Raw genomic sequence first — 21180 nt, 5'->3', positions numbered from 1 at the left:
AAACCTTTTTAACTCAACATAACCCAACCTCACCAAATAAAATGTTCTTTACTATCATATGTGACATAAAGAAACATCAAATCCTCACATCTGAGAAGCTGGAAGTACGGAATTGGGTTGGCATTTTTGCATGAAAAATCAATCAATTATCAAAATAGCTGTAGATTAATTTTCTGTCAGTTGACTAATCGATTAATCAACTAATTATTGCAGCTCTTTATAATAGATGAGGCCAATGATCTTAATATCTACTCGAAACTGTGTCAGTCCATGTAGGCTGTTCACAGTGGGACATGTTCATGTCTTTTATTCTGAATGCGAGGTCTGCAGACTTCCGGTTTTGTTCTAGTTATTTGCCTCTGATTTGACGCAGTTCATAACAGACCACCAGGCGCACCGGCATCCCCAGTCTCTGCTGACTCAGTGCCTTACCAGCAGTCCCTTCACCCCGAGGTACAGCACCCAGCAACCGACGCACACTCCTCCGGTCAACCCGCCCCGGCACCACCGTACAGAAATGGCTAAGACCGCAATCGGTGAGTTTTGCACTTAATATCTTTTTCTGAGATAACAGCGGCTTCGCAGGTTTGAGGATGCTGAGAGGCTGTGGCGACACCCATGGCACAAAAGGATGCTGAGGGTTGGTGAGAGGGAGCGGCCAAACTCCTTTGCAAGTCTCTTGTATAATATTAAGTTGCATAATTTAAGCAACATGTTCCTGTTCTTCAGTCTTTATTTTAGCCAATGAGAGTCATATTTGTGGGTTTTGTCTGATCCTAAATCCAAATTAGTGCTGACCAAGATGAGCCAATTTGGGATTCAGTTATCAGTGACGCATTATTTTTTAAATTCATTTTAAAGCAAGCGAATTACAGAGAATTAATCTATACCAACACAAGAAATGCGATTTTTTTTCTCCTCACACAGCAGCATTTTGTCGATGCCTACCCTGCCGCACCTGCCCCTTATTGCCTGACTCAGAGCCGTGCAGCATAATGCAGCGCCAGCGACCCCACCCAACATCTCCGGTCCCTTCAAAGCGAGCCAGCCGCTCTCCAGGGTGGGAAATATTCCACCGTGACAAATCTCCTTATAAAAACTGGGCCATCCTATGTAGCGGTGGTGTATAGCCTGCTGAACCCATTTTGTGGGTGACCGCTAAAGACATGAATGAGAGAGAGAGAGAGACAGCGAGAGAGAGAGAGAGGGAGAGACAGAAAAGAGCATCCTTTTCCAGAATTGCTTTGCAGTCGAGGGAAGAATTTATGACTGCCGACGAAAATGTATGTCGTCTCAGGAATATCAGACTTCAATCCTATTATGGTCGATAACTGCATTATTATCAGGCTACAACAGTATAATGTGACGCTATTTGGTAGAAATATATGGAGAAATAAAATTAGATTGCATGTTATGGCATGGTGGTAGGCCATAATTTGTGTCAGCCTATGAATTCCCACATCAAGGCTTGATATATTTATTATATTTGGGTGGATTGGATTATTTGAACATATCACTTCGTGAGCTATCTCAGGCCTATAAACACTGGATTTGACCTGCAGGCTTTATCAAAAAGAAGCCTATAACCACATCTAACATTTAGGAAAGTGTGTTTGCTTTAAGGGGTGTGTATACAGGCTGAAAAATGCAATGTGTGTGTGGACAGTCTAGGGGATACTCTGTTTGTTTTCTGGTTGACTAGGCACTTGGTGGGTGGAGGGACCTGCAGACAGACAGCGGTAAGGGTCCTGGTGTCTGCACTGAGGGACATCGGCCACTAAGCCCTGACTGTTATATTTATTCCCCTCTCTTCCTCCTCCTCCTCCTCCTCCACCTCCTCTTCTTTCCTCCATGATTTGAGCTGTGGACAGGCAGAATGGGATGGGCAGGGAGCAGACACGCTGGGAGAAAGCAGTCATGCCAGTCAGCACCCAGCAGGTCGTTGAGTTCATGTCGGCTCTTAATATTATAGAATCACATGTGGAATTTAACTCTACTGTTTCATACTTATGAACACCCAAGGTTTCATGGGTCAATAAACATTTACTACTGTATTTAAGGACTGTAACACAGGATAAATACCCCTGTATATATGTGAATTTGTGGGATTTTTCATTCCTTGGAGGATAACTGAGGACAGAGACATTTAAAGCCTCTACATTTCAAGATGTATCAACTATCCCACAAACAAACTCGTGCTCAGAACCACGTGTGCATTAAGGCCTGCAAGCACTTTTCCTGATCCTTATCATGCACACTTGTCATATCCAATTAGGCGTGGTCATTCAGCTCGTTTTCCTAAAATCAATTCCTTTGTGTATAGAAACAGAAGCTTCACAGACAATTGTACCATCAATTTTCAAGCAACTAGTCATGTCCAAACTCAGCTATATTCCTCATCTTATCATCTGCATCACTATTGTCGTGATGGTCCGTGTCCAGTAAGCTCGAATGTCTCCTGGACTCTTAATAATAATTAATCCTGATTTATCACGGAGTCCCATCGATCAATGCAGCACACTCCCATTACTGGTTCAGATGACTGTTGCTCTTTAAGGAAGAGATGACATCAATCCAGCGGTGATGGCGTGCCATATGCTCATGATCTGTTCATCACTTGTGAAAATCAGCATCTGTGTAAGACGGTTCAGACATTTTAGCATCCTAGTTTGGCACATGTGACGTTATCCTCAGGTTTTATATGCAGTAGATTCACACATTTACCTCTTTGGCTTAGATATTTGGAAGAAACCCATTTGCTACCCATTACGGTTTTGGACTGACTGTTAGACAAAACAAGACATTTGAAGACATCACCCTGGGCTTTAGGAAAATGAGATGGGTATTTTCGCGATTATCTGACATTTTATAAACCAAAAGATTTATCGATTCATTGAAAATTATCTTTAGTTGCAGCCATAAACTGATATCCTTGGACGGACACAGGGTGCGGTTTAGGAAAAACTTGCCACCAGCCCATCCCTCCTACATCAAATGACTGCCCTTGATCATCTGGGTGCCATAATGTTTCCTTTAATAGCCAGTTTTGCTGGTGTAATGACCTTCATAATTTCGCGATTATATTGTTGCCGGGTGGCCCTGCTGTAACGAGCCTGTAGTGCCGAGCACAGATGCCAGGCCCATTCTGCTGCGAGGTTATAGGAGCCAGGAGGGCAGAAAACACTGTGATACACAGGGTCACATTTTGACAGCCTTAATAGGCAGTTTGCTCAGTTGCCGTGTCAACAGTAACTTTCACATGTTCTTCACTCTGTGTCTTTATGCTCAAAGTGACTCTATTGCTAATTGTTCACCATTTGCTGTTTAAATTCTTATAGTTGGGGTTGGGCCTTTAAGAGAAGAGGAAGGCTGGGAGGACGACTGTGGTTGAGAGAAATAAAGGAAGAAAAGTACCAAACAGAGGTGTGGTGGTTTGCGCTAATGCAGAATTGAAGCTCCCAGGAGATGCAGAGAGTGAGGGAGAAAAATAGAGAAAGAGAGTAAGACAGAGAAACTGGGGTTGAGATTGAGAGGGAGAATACATCAGTAACAGATGAAACGGAGGCTTGGGGATGCAGAAGGTGCTGGTGAAGAGGGATGCTTACGGGGGAGGAGGTGCAGCAGATATTGATGATCTGTGCTTTCTGGCTGATGGATTGAAAGAGGAAGTGCAGTTTGCTGGCTGTGTGTCTGTGGTCGGAACAGGAGGAGCAGCTCTCTGAGAGGATGCAGAGCTGACTGGTTGAAACCAGCCTGCTGGAGTGGGGTGGGAGCATTAAAGTGGTGTCGTCTCTGTCTGACATCTCAGATTGAGATAAGAACCTGACCAGCATGTCTGAAACTCAGCCAATATCTCTGAACAGATGCTGGCGTTTGGACACTTCCTGCTGTGGAATGTCATTCTGGATCATTTGTCATTTTTATGTGCCTGGGTCCACTGGGAATGAGCTTATTACTACAGTGGTTATAGAAGGAGAAGATATTTTCTCTCAGGAGAAATACGGTGGCAATTTCATATTTTTGCACATTAGAGAATCTCATATATTTTTTATTAGGGATATAACAGAAAAATCTCCATGGCTCTGAGTTAGAGAGCTGTTTCAATTTATAGTGAGCGCTTATCTTCCAACATAACAAAGAAATGAAATTTACTCTGATGCAGTCATAGTAAAAACCAAGCTTACTCACCTCAAATGAAACTAAACAAACTACAATAGAGCTGCAAGGATTCGTTGATTATTCGACTGGTCGATTAACAGAAAATTAATCAGCAACTATTTTGATAATCAATTAATCTTTAATGTAAAAATGCCAAACATTTGATGGTTCAGCTCTTCAAATGTGAGGATTTGCTGCTTTTCTCTGTTTTATATAATTGTAAATGGAATATGTTTGGGTTTTGGACGGTTGGTCGGACAAAACAAGACATTTGATGACATTCCCTTGGGCTGTAGGAAATAGTGAAGGGGATTTTTCAATTTTTTATGTTTTACAGACCCAAAATTAATCGAGAAAATAATCAGCAGATAAATCAATTATGAAAATATTTGTCTTCTAGATCTAAACGTTCAGTTTGAAAACATCATTGAACACAGAAAGCCACAACCACTAAACAAGAATCTCTGCTGATCTGCTCCATAAGCACTTAACCCAAATTACCCGCTCCACTGAATTGTTAACCGTTTGAGTCTTCAGCTGTCAAGTGGGGTTGTGTGTGGGAGAAAATGGCAGCAGGGGTGTTGACATATACATAGCACTCAATGAGCCTGTGACAACCATCCAAAAGCCATGTTCCCCCTCTCCTATCAGCAGAAATGGCACAGTCCACTGATTACAAATTAAAGTGCTATCTACCTGAGGTGGCTGCTTCCATTAGGCTGTCCTAGGGGCAGTTGATGGCGGCCCACTGGGAGCTGCTGCCCCCGTTGCTGGTATTTAATCCTCCTGTCTGTGATTTCTGTTTATATCAGTAAGGTGTTACCGTGACTGTAAAGCCCCAACAACCAAACATTTTCTCCATCTTCCTCCATCCACTCTTTCCTTTCATCTGAGAGAAATCTCACTATTTTCTGCTTCTCTCTTCTCCATTATCTCCATTCCTACTCTTTCCTTTCTTCCTACCATGCTCTCACCCTGTCTCACTTCCTCCTGAGGGAAGGGGTTAACAAGGCCATCAGAGAGTAGTGGGAGCTACATCTGAGAGTTGATCACATTACTGTGGCGTCTGCCAGTCTGCAGGGCATAAAGCGAGACACAGAGACAAGAAGAGAGAGTGAGCAAGTAATATGAGTAAGGAGGAGGGTTTGGATTAATCATACTGTACACCGTACCCCACCATGGAGAAGCTCTTTCACAGTAAATCTTATTTCTGGCTTTGCTACTGTTGCCTGCTGCAAATCATGAATCAGTGTGGCGCACTTCAGCCCTGCAGGCCTTGTGCTCTGGGTGATGGATTATGCTACAATATGACAGTCGGCATGCAGATCTCCACTATGAGGCAGTGTACCTTAACAGAACGCAGCAGCCATGTGCAAAAGCAGAATATTTCCCAACCTGCAGTGTGTTGCAGATATGTTTGCCATTCTCCCTGCAGGGACTGCTGCTGACCCCTGGGCTCATATTACAAAGTAGTAGGTGCCAAAAACACAGGAATAAAAAAGAAATGAAGGTTAGACAAGGTTGGTTGTTCTTTTCTTTTCTGTTTTTTCACTGTCTGCCCTTTGGAGCACTGTGTCCCTCCCTACTGAGCAGGGAGCAGGTTGCTAGATACCACCGGCATGATTTGATGCCAGCTTTGCTTCAGTGTTATTAACTTTTTGGACCATAAATGGACCAGGGCTGGACAGTCATATTGCTGTGTTATGCTGATAAGCTAAACCCTCAGATATTAGCTTTTATCCATAAGCCACAGACAAAGATAAGAAACAACCCAAATATTATCCCAACATCTATCGTAGATCCTGGCTTCTGTGCTTAGCATAAACTAATCTCTGATGTTTTTAGCCACAGAACTGCTGAGAGGCAATAGGGTGTTGGTCTGGCTACGTTAATAAATAATGTACCAAAATGAAATGCATAGCTAATGATGTGTGGAGAATCCTGTGGGGACGGCAGCATCTTGGCTGTTGGGGAAATTAGGCCAAGTAAGGACACATCCATCCTGCTCCCCTCGCGGCTTGGTAAAAACAAAGGCCACATAATGCCTACAAAACCCAGGGCAGTTCAGCTCCACAAGACATCCTTTGATGAGGTTTTCTTTTTAGAGGACTTTTTGGATAAATAATTATTCCTCTTAAAAATCTCAATATTTACATCAAGGACCTCCTGTGGAGGTAGAAGTGGGTTAATGATGTTTCATCTTTTTGTATGTTAGTAGGTTAATGATATTTTGTCTATGTGTGTGTGTTTTTAGCAGTGTTAAAAGTTACATAAAGCTGTAAGTGTAACACACAGTCATGTTTCAATTTATCTCCACAGCGTACAAAGAGAAGATGAAGGAGATTTCAGTTCTCTCGCTCATCTGCTCTTGTCTGTACCCCGAGACCCGCAAAAACATCATGGGTGACTTTGAAGGTACGTCGTCATAAATGTTTTATCTTCTGTATTAAACATACTTTAATGAAAAGTCAGAGGCAACAACAAAGGGTTTTTCTGTCTGTCTCTCTTTCTCGTTAATGCACACACATGCAGACATGGACATCAAGCCCATTAACAAGCGAGCCTCAGGCCAGGCCTTTGAGGTCATCCTGAAGCCATCCTCCCCTGTGTCTGATGTTGCCCACTGCGTCACCAGCCCCCCAAAGAGGGACCTTTCCCTGGAGGACATCCAGAAGAAACTGGAGGCAGCTGAGGACCGAAGGAGAGTAAGGATGTTTCCAATCATTTTCATTGCCCCCAGCTGCCATGCATCCCTTTGCTTCAATAAGTGTTAAAAGCCACAAAAAACTGTAATAAAGCTTTTTGTGATACCAAAGCTAAACTATTTCTGACCACAAACAAAAGGAGAAATTCAACCTGGCCAAGTTTACACAATGTCACTGGTATGCTGTAATAACTGCTTGATTTCGCCTGACATTCAATTTGATATTTGGTTGTTTTGTGCATCACACTGACTATTGCAGCTGCAAAACTGCCATGAAAAATCTAATCTAACATTGGCTTATTCCTGCATCTCATTGATTTGAATGTCAATACAGTCAGTCCAGCAGCTGATAAATCCAGCAACCCACCAACAAATCAATCACCCAATCAATAACATAGTTTGACAGAGTTTTTTAACACCAGATGTTCAATACTGTAAGTCAAACATACAGTATATTACATAAATTATAGTACATGCCAGGAGAGGATGAAGGTGGAAAGGAGAGAAATTCTCTTATGTCCAGACATTTTTTTGCTTAAAATGAAATGTGTTATTCTGATTAGTTGCACCAGCTGTGACTCATGCTTAAATTTTAGAAAAATCAATGAGTGGTACATCAGTGTCTCATTATCGACCCTTGCACTCTGACTCATTTTCTCTGCTGCCCATCGCTCTTCCTCCTCCAGTCCCAGGAGGCACAGGTACTTCGGGCCCTGGCTGAGAAGCGGGAGCATGAGCGTGACGTGCTGCTGAAGGCCATGGAGGAGAACAGCAGCTTCAGCCGCATGGCCGAGGAGAAGCTCCAGCTGAAGATGGAGCAAAATGAGGAAAACCGGCAGGCTTACCTGGCCGCCATGATGGTGCGCCTGCAGGAGAGGGTGAGGAGCAGGGCCGGAGCCATGATTTAAATATACTGAGGTCGTAAATCCAAGTCCCCTCTCCCCCAGAAAATTGTGACACCAAAAAGAAAAGAAGAAAAGTCTCACAATTATTCTAATTATTTGGATTTTTAACATTCTGTTTATTCAGTTAACTGTCCAGTTATATTGTCTGCACAGTAAGTTTTATTAATACGAACAGTAGCTCTAAATGCTGTTTCCAAGCCTTCCAAGCACTGTCAAGAATTTAAAAAATACTTTTTTATAGGCATACATTGAGTCAAAAAAAAACCCAAATGCTTGAATCAGCCTAGCTTTTAACTGTAGAATGTAAACTTCTCCAAGATTACTAAAACCCCCAAATCCCCAGAAAACATACTGAGGACATAACCTCAGTGTCCTCAATGGTAGCTACAGTCCTGGATTGGGTTGCACTTGCAACAGCTATTTGTAAATCCATCACTAAGTTACTACTCGCTAGTTTCAAATTTGTGAGTTACTACTGTAAATTGGGTTGCACCATTAAAACTTAAAAAATATCTAAGCCAAAGTCTTTAGTAATCTGTAAATCGGTAGCTAGAAATAATCCTTAGCGGCGTCCAGTCAAAAGCAATTAACTCTGTAAACAGGAAGTCACTGTAGCATCACAAGCTGTAACATAATTGTCATGCTACAACGATGACGATGTTATATTTATATGTGCATACATGGATAAATAACTGTTTCAGAGTTAGTAGTATTCATGCAGTTTAGAATGAGTGGGAACTAAACTGGACATTGGATCATTAACATCACTACAATACTTGAAATCATTGTGCAACATTCTCTGTTTAATACTGCTGTGCAATATACTCTGTTTTCAGTTTAAAATTCCCTATTTATTGATCTTTATTCATACTTCTATTACTGCTGTGCAATATCCACCCTCTCAAAATCATCTTAATAAGCTACACTTAACTTGACACTACTCATTATTGCACTATTACTTATTACTTATATTATTACATTGTATTATACCGTACATACTTATCAACCTCTAAATCCACTTTGGTACTTAAACTTATTTTAGCTTTTATACCTATATCCATTTTGTACATAATTTATCTTACCTGTATTATAGCGTATTATATTTTGATTTGCTAAATAACTCTATTCCTCTATTCTCAAGTGTTCATCGACGTGATAGTTAGCAGCTGTAACGAAAGAGTTTCCCCTCAGCGATCAATAAAGTATTTCTGATTCTGATCTGATTCTGGTTCTGAAATATCAGATTATGATAATGTAACTGACACTATTTAGCTAGTCATTTACTCTGATGTTTTGTAATTTGAGGTATATAATGTTATTTGTGAAATGTAATTTAAAATCTTCCCAGTTTTTACGTCATTACTAAACACCATTTTGATCAAGTGTCAGATCAGATATGTCAGCCCTATTCCATTAGTTACCTCTTTTACTCTTCACTCTATATATTAGCAAGCTAACATTAGCTTTGTCAGTTATTAGCTACATAACAGTTGCTCCAGGCAGTTACAGGGTTTATATATTCAGTAACAACTATGCAAGAAACAGCTAGGGGGACAGATGGGAGAGTAAGGAACATTTATACTGCAAAGGTCAAAGCAGAGAAATAGTGAAGTGAGCAAGAAACAAATGTCAGGAAAGGGCTGGCAGCAGAGGAAAAAAAATGACATCCTCAATCTGTGTTTGTGTTTTCTCGTTTTCTCTAGGAGAGGCGTGCTCAGGAGGTGCGCAGGAACAAGGAGTTGAGAGCGTGAAAAGCCCCAACAGGTTCTACATCCCACCCCCAAACCCCCCTCCACCACTTCCCAACCCTGAGGAACACCCCTCTCCCCACCTAATCCCACATGTCTCCCCCCCCCCATACTCCCCCATACTACCACAGCCTGAGACGCCAACCCGAGACAGTGGGAGGTTCAAATGGGGTTGGGGGTGGATTTAAAAAAGCAAAAATAATTTAAAAAAAGTAAAATTAATGTCTCCCACCCACTCTTCCCAAAAAAAGAATGTTTTTGCTCCGTTTAAAATGAGAAGAAAAGAACAAAATCTAATTGACAAGTGACAAGTGGGTAATGGTTTTTGTAAATACTTCTTTTTTTGTTATATACAGTACGATACAAGCAGCAAAAGTATTGATTGCAGTGTGCCATTTTTCTATATAAGTTTCCTCTCCTTGCATATATATGGATGTAATAATTTGTTCATTTTCATGTTAGTTTATTTCAGCCTGAGAATCATTTCAGGCGTAGGTGTTTGTTGTGAGTTTGCCAGCTAGCTGATGTTTGCTGTGACTGGCTGCGTCCTCACTAGGCCCGCATCCTGGCTCCGTTCCTTCGTCCCTTCAAGTGGACACTTACTCATTTGACCCTGCAGATCTGGAAACAAAATTGGATTTGTGTTTGGTTGGAGTGATTTTCCATCCAGTTTATGCCAATGTTCCAATTAGCGAGGGACATGTGCAGGAAATTTGGCAGAAGGAAAGGGGACAGTTTGCTTTCTGTGGGGACTGCAAGCCATCGCTGCACATCCACTCCTGTGAGGTAGATGGTAACTGTACCACAGGAGAACACTATAGCATTTAATGAGCCCATCATCCTCCTCCTCCTTCCCCCCGTCTGCAACCTCTTCATCTCTCCACATACTTACATACTGTAGAAGCACTCACTCACACACTCTCCACATGGGCAGGCATTTAGCCAATCATAGCACAGAGCTCAGTAGGAGCTTGCTAAATTCTGTCCATCTGGCACCGGAAAGCCCACGTAACATCCCTGACCAATGGCGGTCCTCTTATATTCCTCAGAAACAAGCTTCCAATCACATTTCAATCACGTGTAACCGTAATATACAACACAACTAAGGTTAAAGTGCATCTGAAGAACGCTGGAGCGCAAAAAATCTTCACCTGAGATCAGACTTGTTACTGTTTCTTACACTCGAGAAAATACAATTAAATTCCACCTTTCTCCATTTCATAGAGGCTAGAATAGTGCTCAGCATCGTAAGCGCCTACTGGAATCATTGCACTCCACTCCAAGACACTGTAAATGCCACTGAAAGGTCGGCACAAGAAAGATATTGAAGCCATAACAGGTATCGCTGCAACAATGATCCATGAACACAGTATTGCCATCTGTAAAGGTGTATATGAGTGTATTAAAGTATCCAAATAGTTTGAAACCAGGGGTGTTGAAGCCTGAGGTTGAACCCTGTCAGTCACACACGCATGGTAGGCCCATAGATGTGTGTGAGTGTGTGTGTATTTCAGAAAGGGCAGGTGGATAACCGAATGTTTGTGCCATGTGATATTGACCCAATGAAGTATAAACCAACACCATTACAGTGTGTAACAGCTGTCACAAGTGCATCACAGACTACAGTGACTATCCTGCCTGCCTCTCTCTCTCTTTCTCTCCTCTGTCCATTTGTGTGTTTCCCCCTCTCCACATGTATCTTTGTGAGCAAGCAGTGGTTAATAAAGATTTGGGGTTCAGTGAATGAAACTTGTTTTGAGAGTGACTTCTTTCAGATACTGCGATCAGTCATGTTTCCAGTGTAGCATTCAGGTAGTGCCACTTGATTTCCTTGACATTCTTGATTAATGCAATCAATTTAGCTTTACCAGTTTCAGGGCCCTGCCATTGCGGATGCTGGCTCACTTATGCGGCTTACCGACCTACTTAAATAGAAGAGAGCCATTGTTAATGGTATTAATGACACCTGTGCTTTTCCTGCTATGACAAGTCAAAATGTCTACTGTGAAAAATACCCTTTTACAAACTGAGAAAAGCAGTAAGAAAAGCTTTAACCAGTGACAGTGGCATTTTTTGATAAATGTCTTACATGATTAATCATTATCAAAATTGCTGTTGATTAATTTTTTTGTAAATCAAAAATCAACAAGGCTGATTTTACACATACCAAGTTCTTGGCCAGTAGTGGAATATACCTAAGTACATTTACTCAAGTACTGCACTTAAGTACAATTTTTGAGGTACTTGTACTTTACTTGAGTTTTTCCATTTAATGTTTTTTATACTTGTACTCCACAACAACTGAACTTGTCAGGTGAATGTTCTGACATGATCTAAAAGTGAAAACTAGACATTTTAAGTTGAATTAACTTGAAGTGAATAAAACATATACAATACATTTACATTAAGTTAATGACAAAAGATTAGTTGATTCCACTAAATTCCTGTATGATGTTTTACAGTGTATAGTTACTGGTTACTTTGCAGAATCAAATATTATATACAAAACATGTCATCAGTGTATAAAATAAGACAAAGCCTTGATAAGCTACAACATTAAAATACTGCTTACAAGTTAATTTATCAACAATAATAATCCAATAATAAAATATACATAATAATATAACACTTTCAAGGGTTTAAAGGTGTCATTCTGCATTATTAGTACGTATATAATTATATTCAAGTTGAATTTTGAATGCAGGACTTTTACTTGTAACAGAATATTGCTACACTCTGTTATTGCTCAGCACTTCTTCCACTGCCCTTGGCCATCACAAGTCTTCCTGTTACATGGTCTCAGTTGATGAAGTACCATTTGTGACCAGCTGGGGGAGACAAAAGACAAGTTGTCCCAACTAAAGAGCTCATTGACCTTGTGGTTTTGGCTGCAGTGAAGCTTACATCACTACCTGGCCCTGCATCATCCTTAGTAATAAAGGAAAAAGTTTAAGGACAAAGACAAGCGAGATCAAAGGGGAAAGAGAGAGTGGAGAAATAAATAAAAGAGCGAGGAATATTTTGGCGAGTAAGAAAACTTTTGGTTTCTGCAGAAAAGGGGACGGCATGTAGGAGCCGCGAACAGAAGGTGCAGCTGGTGCGAGCTGAAACGATGGCAAAGGGACAAAACTGTTCTCTGCACACTTCCTTTCTCACAGTCTTTCAGTCCCTCTCTCCTGCTCTCTCCTTTGAGCCCCCTGTCCTGTTTCTTTCTTCCCCCTTTCCCTCCATATCCCACTCTGTGCTCCATCCCTCCTTCCTTTCCTTCTTCATCCTCTTCCAACCTTCCCTCCCTCCTTCTTTCCTCCTCCTCTAGTTCTCACGCTGCACATGGGGCCAGCAGGGCTGCTATTGTCCAGGATATCCCCTCCTTGTTAATGGTTTCCTGTGCACACACAGAGGGCTGCTGAGAGAAACAAGCAGCCTCATCTGATACCAGGCGTCGCCACGTACTGCGAGTGCACACAGACACACACCCACACACACGCATAAAAAACAACTGCAGGCATAAATAAGCAAACACATTTACCGTACATGCACACAAAAACAAATTCATACCCACACACATACTCTCAAACATGCTTGAACAAACAGGCATGCAAATGCACACACATAACAAAGACGCTGATAAAGCCACAGGTGATTTATCGGAATTCTTTTATTACAGGGAAGTTGTCATTACCACCAGAAACAACTTTGAAAAGCTGATTTGTCTGTGCTTGCTTGTGCTTTGTACAACCATAAAATATACAAACTCTCAGTATGGTTCACCAGGAAACACCAAAATATCAGGTGGAAAGCAGGAATTGGGCTTTCTAAATGAAAAAGAACTGAATTATATTGCCTTGTGTTACTGCAACTGCTGTGACGGATACAAATGAACGCCCTCTTGATAATTACAGATTGATAATGCTGCTACTTTAAACAGAAGAAAATAACTTGTAGACAAGGTGATAAAAATCGCCCAAGCATCAGTTACATGAGACATGAAAAAAATGTGGGAAAGCTGGCAGAAACTGGTTAAACATATGTGAAGCCTCAATTGTTAAGGACAAAATTTACTGTAGAGAGGAAACGTAACTTGGGGAAGCAAGCTTAAACAATGGAGCACCATATGAACACCAGAGGCTTTGGGTAAATCATGGTTAAGTTTATTTCAACCAAGCTGGTAGCTAACTTCTGTTCCCAGTATTTAGTCAAACAAACACCTGGTTTCAGTTATTCCACCCCATAAAATGCTTTAAAAAGGGGGTGACTCTCAACCACCTCGAGCCCTCCTTTCACACACCCCTCTCTGTATGTAACCAGGGCACCAACACTGGGTGTTTCAGCTCAGAGGGAAAACAAAGGGGGGGGGGGCAGTTTCGCCCAGGAACCTGACAGGCAGCGACTGCTTGACCATCTGGAAAAGCCATTCTGATAGGCTGACAACAGTGGGTGAAACTTCTAAAGAGGTGGGCAGGAACAGAGATCAATCACAATAAATCACTCTTGTTGCTTTTAAGTCTGGGTCTCCCTCCTCACTGTTTTTTTCTACAAATACAAAACACAATACATTAGCCAGAAAATAAAAATCCTATAGCTAGGTGTATCCTCGGTGGGATGTCAACATCATAGAAAAAATACTTTCTTAGCTGGGAAAATAAAAAGTCTTGAAAGTCCTTGAAAGTCCAGCTCAGCTGGGTAGTGAGTTGAGTCTATATGTAGATTGTGTTTGGGTTTTCACTTCAGTCAGAAAGCTCCTATCTCCATAGACCAGGGTCTGTAGGGTTTGCCCACACTGGAAGTAGGGGCTGGTGGGCTGATGGCGGTGGTGTGGGAGATGAGGGGGAAGGCGCTGAAGGGGAAGGGGAACGCCGAGAGGGAGGAGAGGAGAGGAGGGGAGAGCTTGGACGCTGATGAGGGGACCAAGGCGTGGTGCGGGACGGTGGTAGGAGTGGCAGTGGTGGGGGGAACCCGGATCGGGCCTTGATCTGAGTGGGGGGTGGCGCTGCCGCTGCGCCTGCCTGGGACATGAGTCTCTGCAGCCGTTGAGGATGATGAAGAAGAGGAGGAGGAAGAGGTGGATGAAGTGGATGTAGATGACAGAGGAGTTTGTGGGCTGCTGGTGGCGCTGCGGGGTAAAGATGCTAACGGTGCCCCCTGTTGGTGCTGAAGGAGGAGGGGTGGGTCAGGTGGGCAGGAGGGGATCCAAATGCAGAGCCCCACGCCAGGTGACTCAGGCCAGAGTGAGCCTCCCTTTGACTGGCATAGTTGTTGAGGTGGGAGACCAGACGGAGCCGCAGAGGGTCTGTGCTGTCCAAGCCTTCGATTATGCTCAGATAGCGGGCCGTCTCAGCCAGGCACTCCCTGAAACCCAAACCACGGTAGTCCATCGCCAGGGCATGGGCGTCAAAATAACCTGAGGGGAGGGCAAGAAGACAGCAGATTAGTTAAAAACAGTCACCTGAACTGCACATTACAAAACAAGTTTGTCCAGAACTGAAGGAGCTGACATGAATCAATATGCCCCTGGTTCTGGAATGGTGAGAGTAAATAATCAGTCCAAACAAGACAAATATAATTAGCAAACCTGCAAGACCAGGATACATTTAGAATCTAGACATTTCTTTTATTTATACATTTATATGCTGTTTTTTTTAAATCAGAACCAAATGTGCACAAAAGTATTCCATGTCCAGTTGTTGCCCTCTTAAGCATATGAATATGATTCATCAACAAGTGAAAGGTGTTTTTCTGTAACAATGAATGGATCCCAGACCGACCTTTGCCTCCAGCAGCATGAAGCATCTTCAGATGGTCAACAGTCATCTGCAGAATCTCTGCTTTCTCCAGTTTGGCTGAGCCCTTCAGTGTGGGGGAGACAGAAAGGAGCCAATTACATATAAATAATCCAAAAAGAGCATAAATGAACACTGTGTTTTCATATTTTTGGACTTAAAAGTTTACTCTGTATAAGTGATATTAAAGTTGTGTTGCCTGTTGCTCACCTGTTTCTCAAAGGCGCTGGGAACCAGCCTGCGGAGTTCGCTGAGGCTGTTGTTGATTCTGTCACGGCGACGTTTCTCAATTATCTGAGGGAAGACAGAAGACAAATGATTTGGTTATTTTCAGAATATGTGCATATGGCAAAATCACATCATGCACAAGGTCTCCAACTGCACAAACGGATTGTTCTGTGAATATAAATGTACTTACTCCTCGACGCCTTTTCCTCGCCTGCACCTGAGTTGACGTTGTGGGAGACATGGATCCCAGAGGAGAGCTCATGTTCCTTAAAAGAGATGAAAAAGAGAGGCTCAGTCAATATCCTGTTAGATTTGTACATATTAAAGTTAGTGTTACAGGCGTTTTGTCCATTTCGGCTATCCGTTCATCTGGATGACTTTATAAGAGGAATTAGAGAAAGCAGCCTACACTTCAGGGCCAAATAACTTACCCGTTCTCATCCGCGCTCTCCTTCTCCACCTCAATAGTCTCATCCAGCTCGCTGTCCGAGGAGCTAAAATCGTGATTCCTTTTCATTTTGATTCGTCCACAATAGTCCTTCAATGTGCCTGTTCTGTCTGAGTCTTGCGTGCGTCTGCCCAGGTTTGCCCGGAGCGCCTCCGTTTGAAGCGCTCAGCTTTCCCACGGTGTCATTTCAACTCTGGAGCCGGCCAACAGGGGCGGGGGCTCGGGCCAAAGTGGCCAATCACAAGGCGGCCGTGGGTTTGAGTGACAGCGCAGTTGGCCCAAGCACATCCCAGTGCGCTTTGACAAGTTAGAGAGGAGAAAAAAATCTAAGACATCTCACTCTGTGGGTATTACTGGAAGCTGTGTCAGTTAGAGCTGGCCTCTGGTATCTTATTATGGAAACACTTTCATTTTATTATGAGCAAACACACCAAAACTATTCTTTCTACTCTATCTTTTGAAAGGTTTAAATCTAAGATGGTTATAAAAACTGCAATTAATGTTGAACAGATATGTTGTTCTATCCTCAAATTCTCCAGAAATGTTGTTGACGTTCTGCGAAGTAGCATACTTTTTGGTAGTTGTCAATACAGTCTCACCAAAAGATCCACTCATTAGTAGTTCTGAAGTTTTCGATCATATCACATGACCTTCCTCAGCAGATTTTTCAAGGAATTGTAGATTTTTAATTTTCTATTTTCAAATTTGAGACCGAGAGTTCATTTCTGATGTTGGAAACAGAAGTAACAGAAGCAACTCTGTCTGCTGAGGAGGATCGTGTGCGCTGCTACTGAAGGGAACTTGTGATGAACTTGTTTTGCCAACCACTGCTTCCAAGGTCAAGAATGAACTGTCAGTCTTTACTTTTTAGTAGCTTAATACCTGAATAAAGTTTTGGTGCATGTGTGAGTTGAGCCACTAAGAATTATTTCATGAGCAGAGTCTAGTCACATTTTTCTCAAATATTGTTAGAGTGATTTTCATGCCTTTAGTTCTTTTTAAATGAATTAGCTTCATATAATTTCCTCCTTCCATTTGCTTGTCAGCTTGGCTTTGCTCTTTTGCTGAAAAATGAAGCTTAATGTGTTTCTGTGACACTTGATATCGGAGTGATTCATCTTCTACAACATAGCGGATCTTTGGAGAAACTTTGATAGCGGTCCAATGGACTTTCGGTCCGTGACCCCCCCCCCGTGTGTGTCCCGGTGGTGATGAGGAGTGGCTGGCCGGCTGTCAGCACGCGCTGGCCGTGGGAAAGTTCCCTAACCGGCGCTGATAACCAATCAGAGGCCGACGGCCGTCTCCGGCGCTGGAATGAATGGAGCAATTGGTCGGGGCGACGGGCGGTCTGCGAGCGAGCGTGTGAACCTGTAATCCAATACTAACTCAGCCCGGGAGGAGAGACAGGGAGCACTGCCGCAACCAGAGGAAGCCACCAAGTCTAATCTTACCCCACAGAGAGACCTCATGCACGGTAAAGACGCTGTGGGGACTTCAAGGACTTTGTGAGCGCTCTCAACAAAAGACCATAACGCAATCAAAGCCGTCGTCGTCCTTTCCCCCTGGAGTTTCCACATCAGCACCACCACAAGACTGGTGGCTCCTATAATGGTCACACTCCCCAAATAATTTGACAGAGCTGCTGGTGTGTGTTTGTATACATGGAGGGCTCATGTTACTGCATGTGGAGCTGGAGCTCTTCAGTGGAGGGTCTCCTGCAGGGACTGGACTGCGCCATATTTAAATAACACTGTCATTCAATAAAAAAGGATAATATTATATAAGATAGGCTTTTACATAACTGAAGTCATTTTACATCACCATGTAAAAGCCCTTTGTTACTTTAAAGCACCTTGTCATTTTGTTTTGAAGTTGGTTTATTAGCCTATAATAATAATAAAAATTATTATTATTATTATTTATTGCACTAAGGATGCTATTAACCATTTTATAGGCCTGCTTTAAATCAGGTGTTTTATTAGTTTTTAAAGGAATAGTTTAATATTTGAGGAAATACTCTTATTTTTTCTTTCTGGAGAAGAGATGTGAAGATTCCCCTCTCATTTCTGTACAGTAAATATGAAGTTAATGAAAGTGGTTAGCTTAGCTTGCAGCTTGTATATAGAAGAAAAGAAGAGCTTAGGAACCTCACAGCCTTTTAAATGAATAGTTTGACATTTTGGAAATATGCTTATTCGCTTTCTTGCATAGAGTTAGAAGATCAATACCACTCTCATAAAGCTACAGCCAGAAGCTAGTTAGCTTAGCTTAGCATAAAGACTGGAAACAGGGGGAAACAGCTAACCTGGCTCTGTTCAGCAGTTACAAAATATGTCTACCAACACCTCACTGTAAAGCTCACTAATTAACATGTTACCAAAGTGTAAAAACGACAATTCATCGTTTCATGGGATGTGCCGGACTATTTCTTACCTCAGAGCAGTTGCCAAGGCAACCAGTGGAGACTCTTGGAAGTTACTGATCTTAGCCAAGAAAAGGTCCAGTACATAACCCCACAGAAAATGGGGAATTAATGTTTTCACACTTTGTCTTTTGTACAGATTAAACAATATAAAGTGTTAATTAGTGAGATTTAGAGGTGCTGATAGGTGGATGTTGTTACCACTGGTTAGGCAGAGCCCCTGCATTCCACCTGTTTCCAGTCTTTATGCTAAGCTAAGCTAACGCCTGTTGGCTATAGCTTCAATACTTATCATACAGACATGAGAGTGTTATCGATCTTCGCCTCTAACTCTCCACCAGAATTTTCCAAAATCTCGAACTATTCGTTGTTGCAGTTTTGTCCATTTTACAATGCTGCCCAGACCTGTTATCTATAACATAAGAGGGCTACACTTATTACAACTTTACCTTAATTAAAAACAATAACATTACATCACATATTAATGGTAATATATTGAAATATCCCTTGACATAAAGAATTTAATGTCTGTTTATGTAAGAAATTCCCACAAACAGAAAAGAAGTATATATTTCATTTATCAAATTAAAACTTTAATTTACATGCATGATTTTAAAAGCACATACCACACCCAAAACTGATTTCGACATAATTAACCAAAAAAAAGCTTTTTAGTTTCATACACATCGGCTTGTTCACATTGAAACCAGTTGGCACCGACAGCACACTGAAATTTCGCCCAACTGTCTGAAAAGAAAAACTGTTTCAAAATATCAGTGAAGGTCACTTTTTTTTAAATAAATAATGCCTTGTGTGAAATATCCCCTCCAGGCAACAAAGCCGAAAGGCTACAAGTGAAGAAAGGAAATATGCACCATGAGCATGCAGTAAGGAAACACAGAATCATGATTCATCAGACATGAAAACAATATTTCAATATGAATTAGATACACTACCAATCATTCTCTGAGGGAATGTACTGTTTCTGTTCATTACTAACCCCCACTCACACACACACACACACACACACACACACACACACACACACACACACATACAGTAATATGGTGATCCTTATCAGTGGGAAGCAACCAAAGGCGTAATAGTCATCACAGAGAGAGGAGGCTGCCTTGTTTGGTTTATATGAATGAGAGGAAGCACTTAGGGCTGTTTTCATCTTATTGTTGTTGTACAAGGTTACACTTGTAGCAAGACAGACGCACAGATGCACTCCCACATTCATCGAACTGATTATTGGTGAGCTCTGTGTGTTTGTGGGTGTGTTTGTGTTTTGGAGAGTGGGAGTGTGGGAGTTGCGTTCACATACATCCGAGTTCATGCAACCTGAAGCCTCTGTCACAATAAACACAGGTGTGAGTCCACATTAGTTGCTGACTGTGTGTGTGTGTGTGTATGTGTGTGTAACTAGGGGGAGTGAGGGGGCGAGAGAGAGGAGGTGGGGGTGGGGGAGGAGGGGTTGAGTCCTCTTGTTGTATTTCAAGTTCACCCAGAGTTCCCACGCTGTTATTTTCTGCACGGCTGTCTTTGTTCTACCGGTCTCATCACATGTTGTGATTAGTAGGGCCTTTCAGGGGCCGCTCTTTGAAGGTGAGGGCCCGCAACACGACATCATCAGATCCCCCTCCTCCTCCTCCCCTCCTCTCTTGCTGCAAATCAGGCCACCAAACAGACTCAAACTCAGGGCCAAAATAATCAGTTGCAGTGACGGTTCACCTCCATTGCTCTCTCCACTCTTGTATTCATTTCTCTTTTTCTTTCATGTCTTAATTTCCTGACGTCACATATTTTCCTCTCTCTTGTTTTCTTTAATCGTATCCCCACTCTGTCTTCTCTCCCTCCCAATCAGTACTTTGCTGTGAGATTGAACTCAAAAAGGTAATTTTGTTGCTCCAAACCGTCTCCTTAGTTGCCAAACGCTGAATATCGATGCACATGGTTTAGGGTCAGTTCAAATGGGAGACATTAAGACATTTATTTAGAAATTAAATGTAGGATCGTCCTGAAATTTTGGCCAGAAAACGATATGTTTCCATGTCCTCTGCCCACTCGCAGTGTACAATCAAAAAGGGTTTTGAATTTCAGTTTATTAGTGAGCCACAATTTTTTTTCAGCAATAACATGTCATCAGTGCAGACAGTACTTGAGTCTAGACTGTCTTACCAGAAGGAAATGGTTGGAGTTATAAGTGCACACTCAGGCTCTGAAGTAGTTTTAAAGGCAGATTTCACCAATAAATTTGCTACATTGCTGTACACAGTCCATACTTTTTGCGTTAAGTGTAATCACCTCTGCTGTACATATTTACACAATGGTCATAATGTCATCAGGTGTTAAGTTGTTACAGTTTGTTTAGATCTGGCTTCCTGTAAAGAGCTTATGTGGATCTACATGACTTCAGTGAGTGTAAATTAAGCTAGGCTGCAGTGTCGACAGAGTGACATTGATGAATGATGTTGATATCATGTTCAGGAACTCTCAGTTACCCCTTAACCAAACAAAGTCATGCAAAACTGTTAATTGCTTAAAATATTTTTGATGGTATCTGCCTCACGAGGGCTGACCTCCAATGAGACAACATTTATCAAAACAAGTGAACATTTCCATTTGTTGTTTCAGTCATATTTCATGTTAGCTGTGTTTTTTGTCTAATTTGGAGCCATTTATATCACAGAAATAATATTAATAGACACAAAATGCAAAAACTAACACTCATTAATAAGGCTGATTATACAATGTTCTGTATGTTACAATAATTGTGCTACTTGT

The 21180-nt window shown here is 41.9% G+C and overlaps 2 protein-coding genes across 3 annotated transcripts; one reads left to right on the top strand and one right to left on the bottom strand.

Annotated features, from left to right (window-relative positions):
* Positions 1-370: 370 nt before the first annotated feature.
* Positions 371-11264, top strand: stmn2b (stathmin 2b). Of its 2 annotated transcripts, XM_044170730.1 has the most exons (5): positions 371-536; positions 6478-6573; positions 6691-6863; positions 7549-7740; positions 9471-11264. In XM_044170730.1, the coding sequence occupies exons 1-5, from the start codon at positions 518-520 to the stop codon at positions 9516-9518; spliced, it is 528 nt and encodes a 175-aa protein (XP_044026665.1). In that variant the 5' UTR covers positions 371-517; the 3' UTR covers positions 9519-11264. The 2 variants fall into 2 exon arrangements, with proteins under 2 accessions (XP_044026665.1, XP_044026664.1); XM_044170729.1 differs by lacking the exon at positions 371-536 and having other exon boundaries at positions 6441-6573.
* Positions 11265-13155: 1891 nt separating this feature from the next.
* hey1 (hes-related family bHLH transcription factor with YRPW motif 1) lies at positions 13156-16151 on the bottom strand. The gene is given in 6 exon segments (XM_044170727.1): positions 13156-14677; positions 14680-14916; positions 15281-15362; positions 15506-15589; positions 15714-15789; positions 15955-16151. Coding segments are annotated over 6 exon segments (996 nt in total). The 5' UTR covers positions 16041-16151; the 3' UTR covers positions 13156-14246.
* Between the last annotated feature and the right edge of the window lie 5029 nt (positions 16152-21180).

This window comes from Siniperca chuatsi, linkage group LG17, assembly GCF_020085105.1.
Source record: "Siniperca chuatsi isolate FFG_IHB_CAS linkage group LG17, ASM2008510v1, whole genome shotgun sequence".
Classification (NCBI taxonomy): Eukaryota; Metazoa; Chordata; class Actinopteri; order Centrarchiformes; family Sinipercidae; genus Siniperca; species Siniperca chuatsi.
The sequence above is the reverse complement of the archived record's forward strand: the minus strand, read 5'-3'. Positions and strand labels throughout refer to the sequence as shown.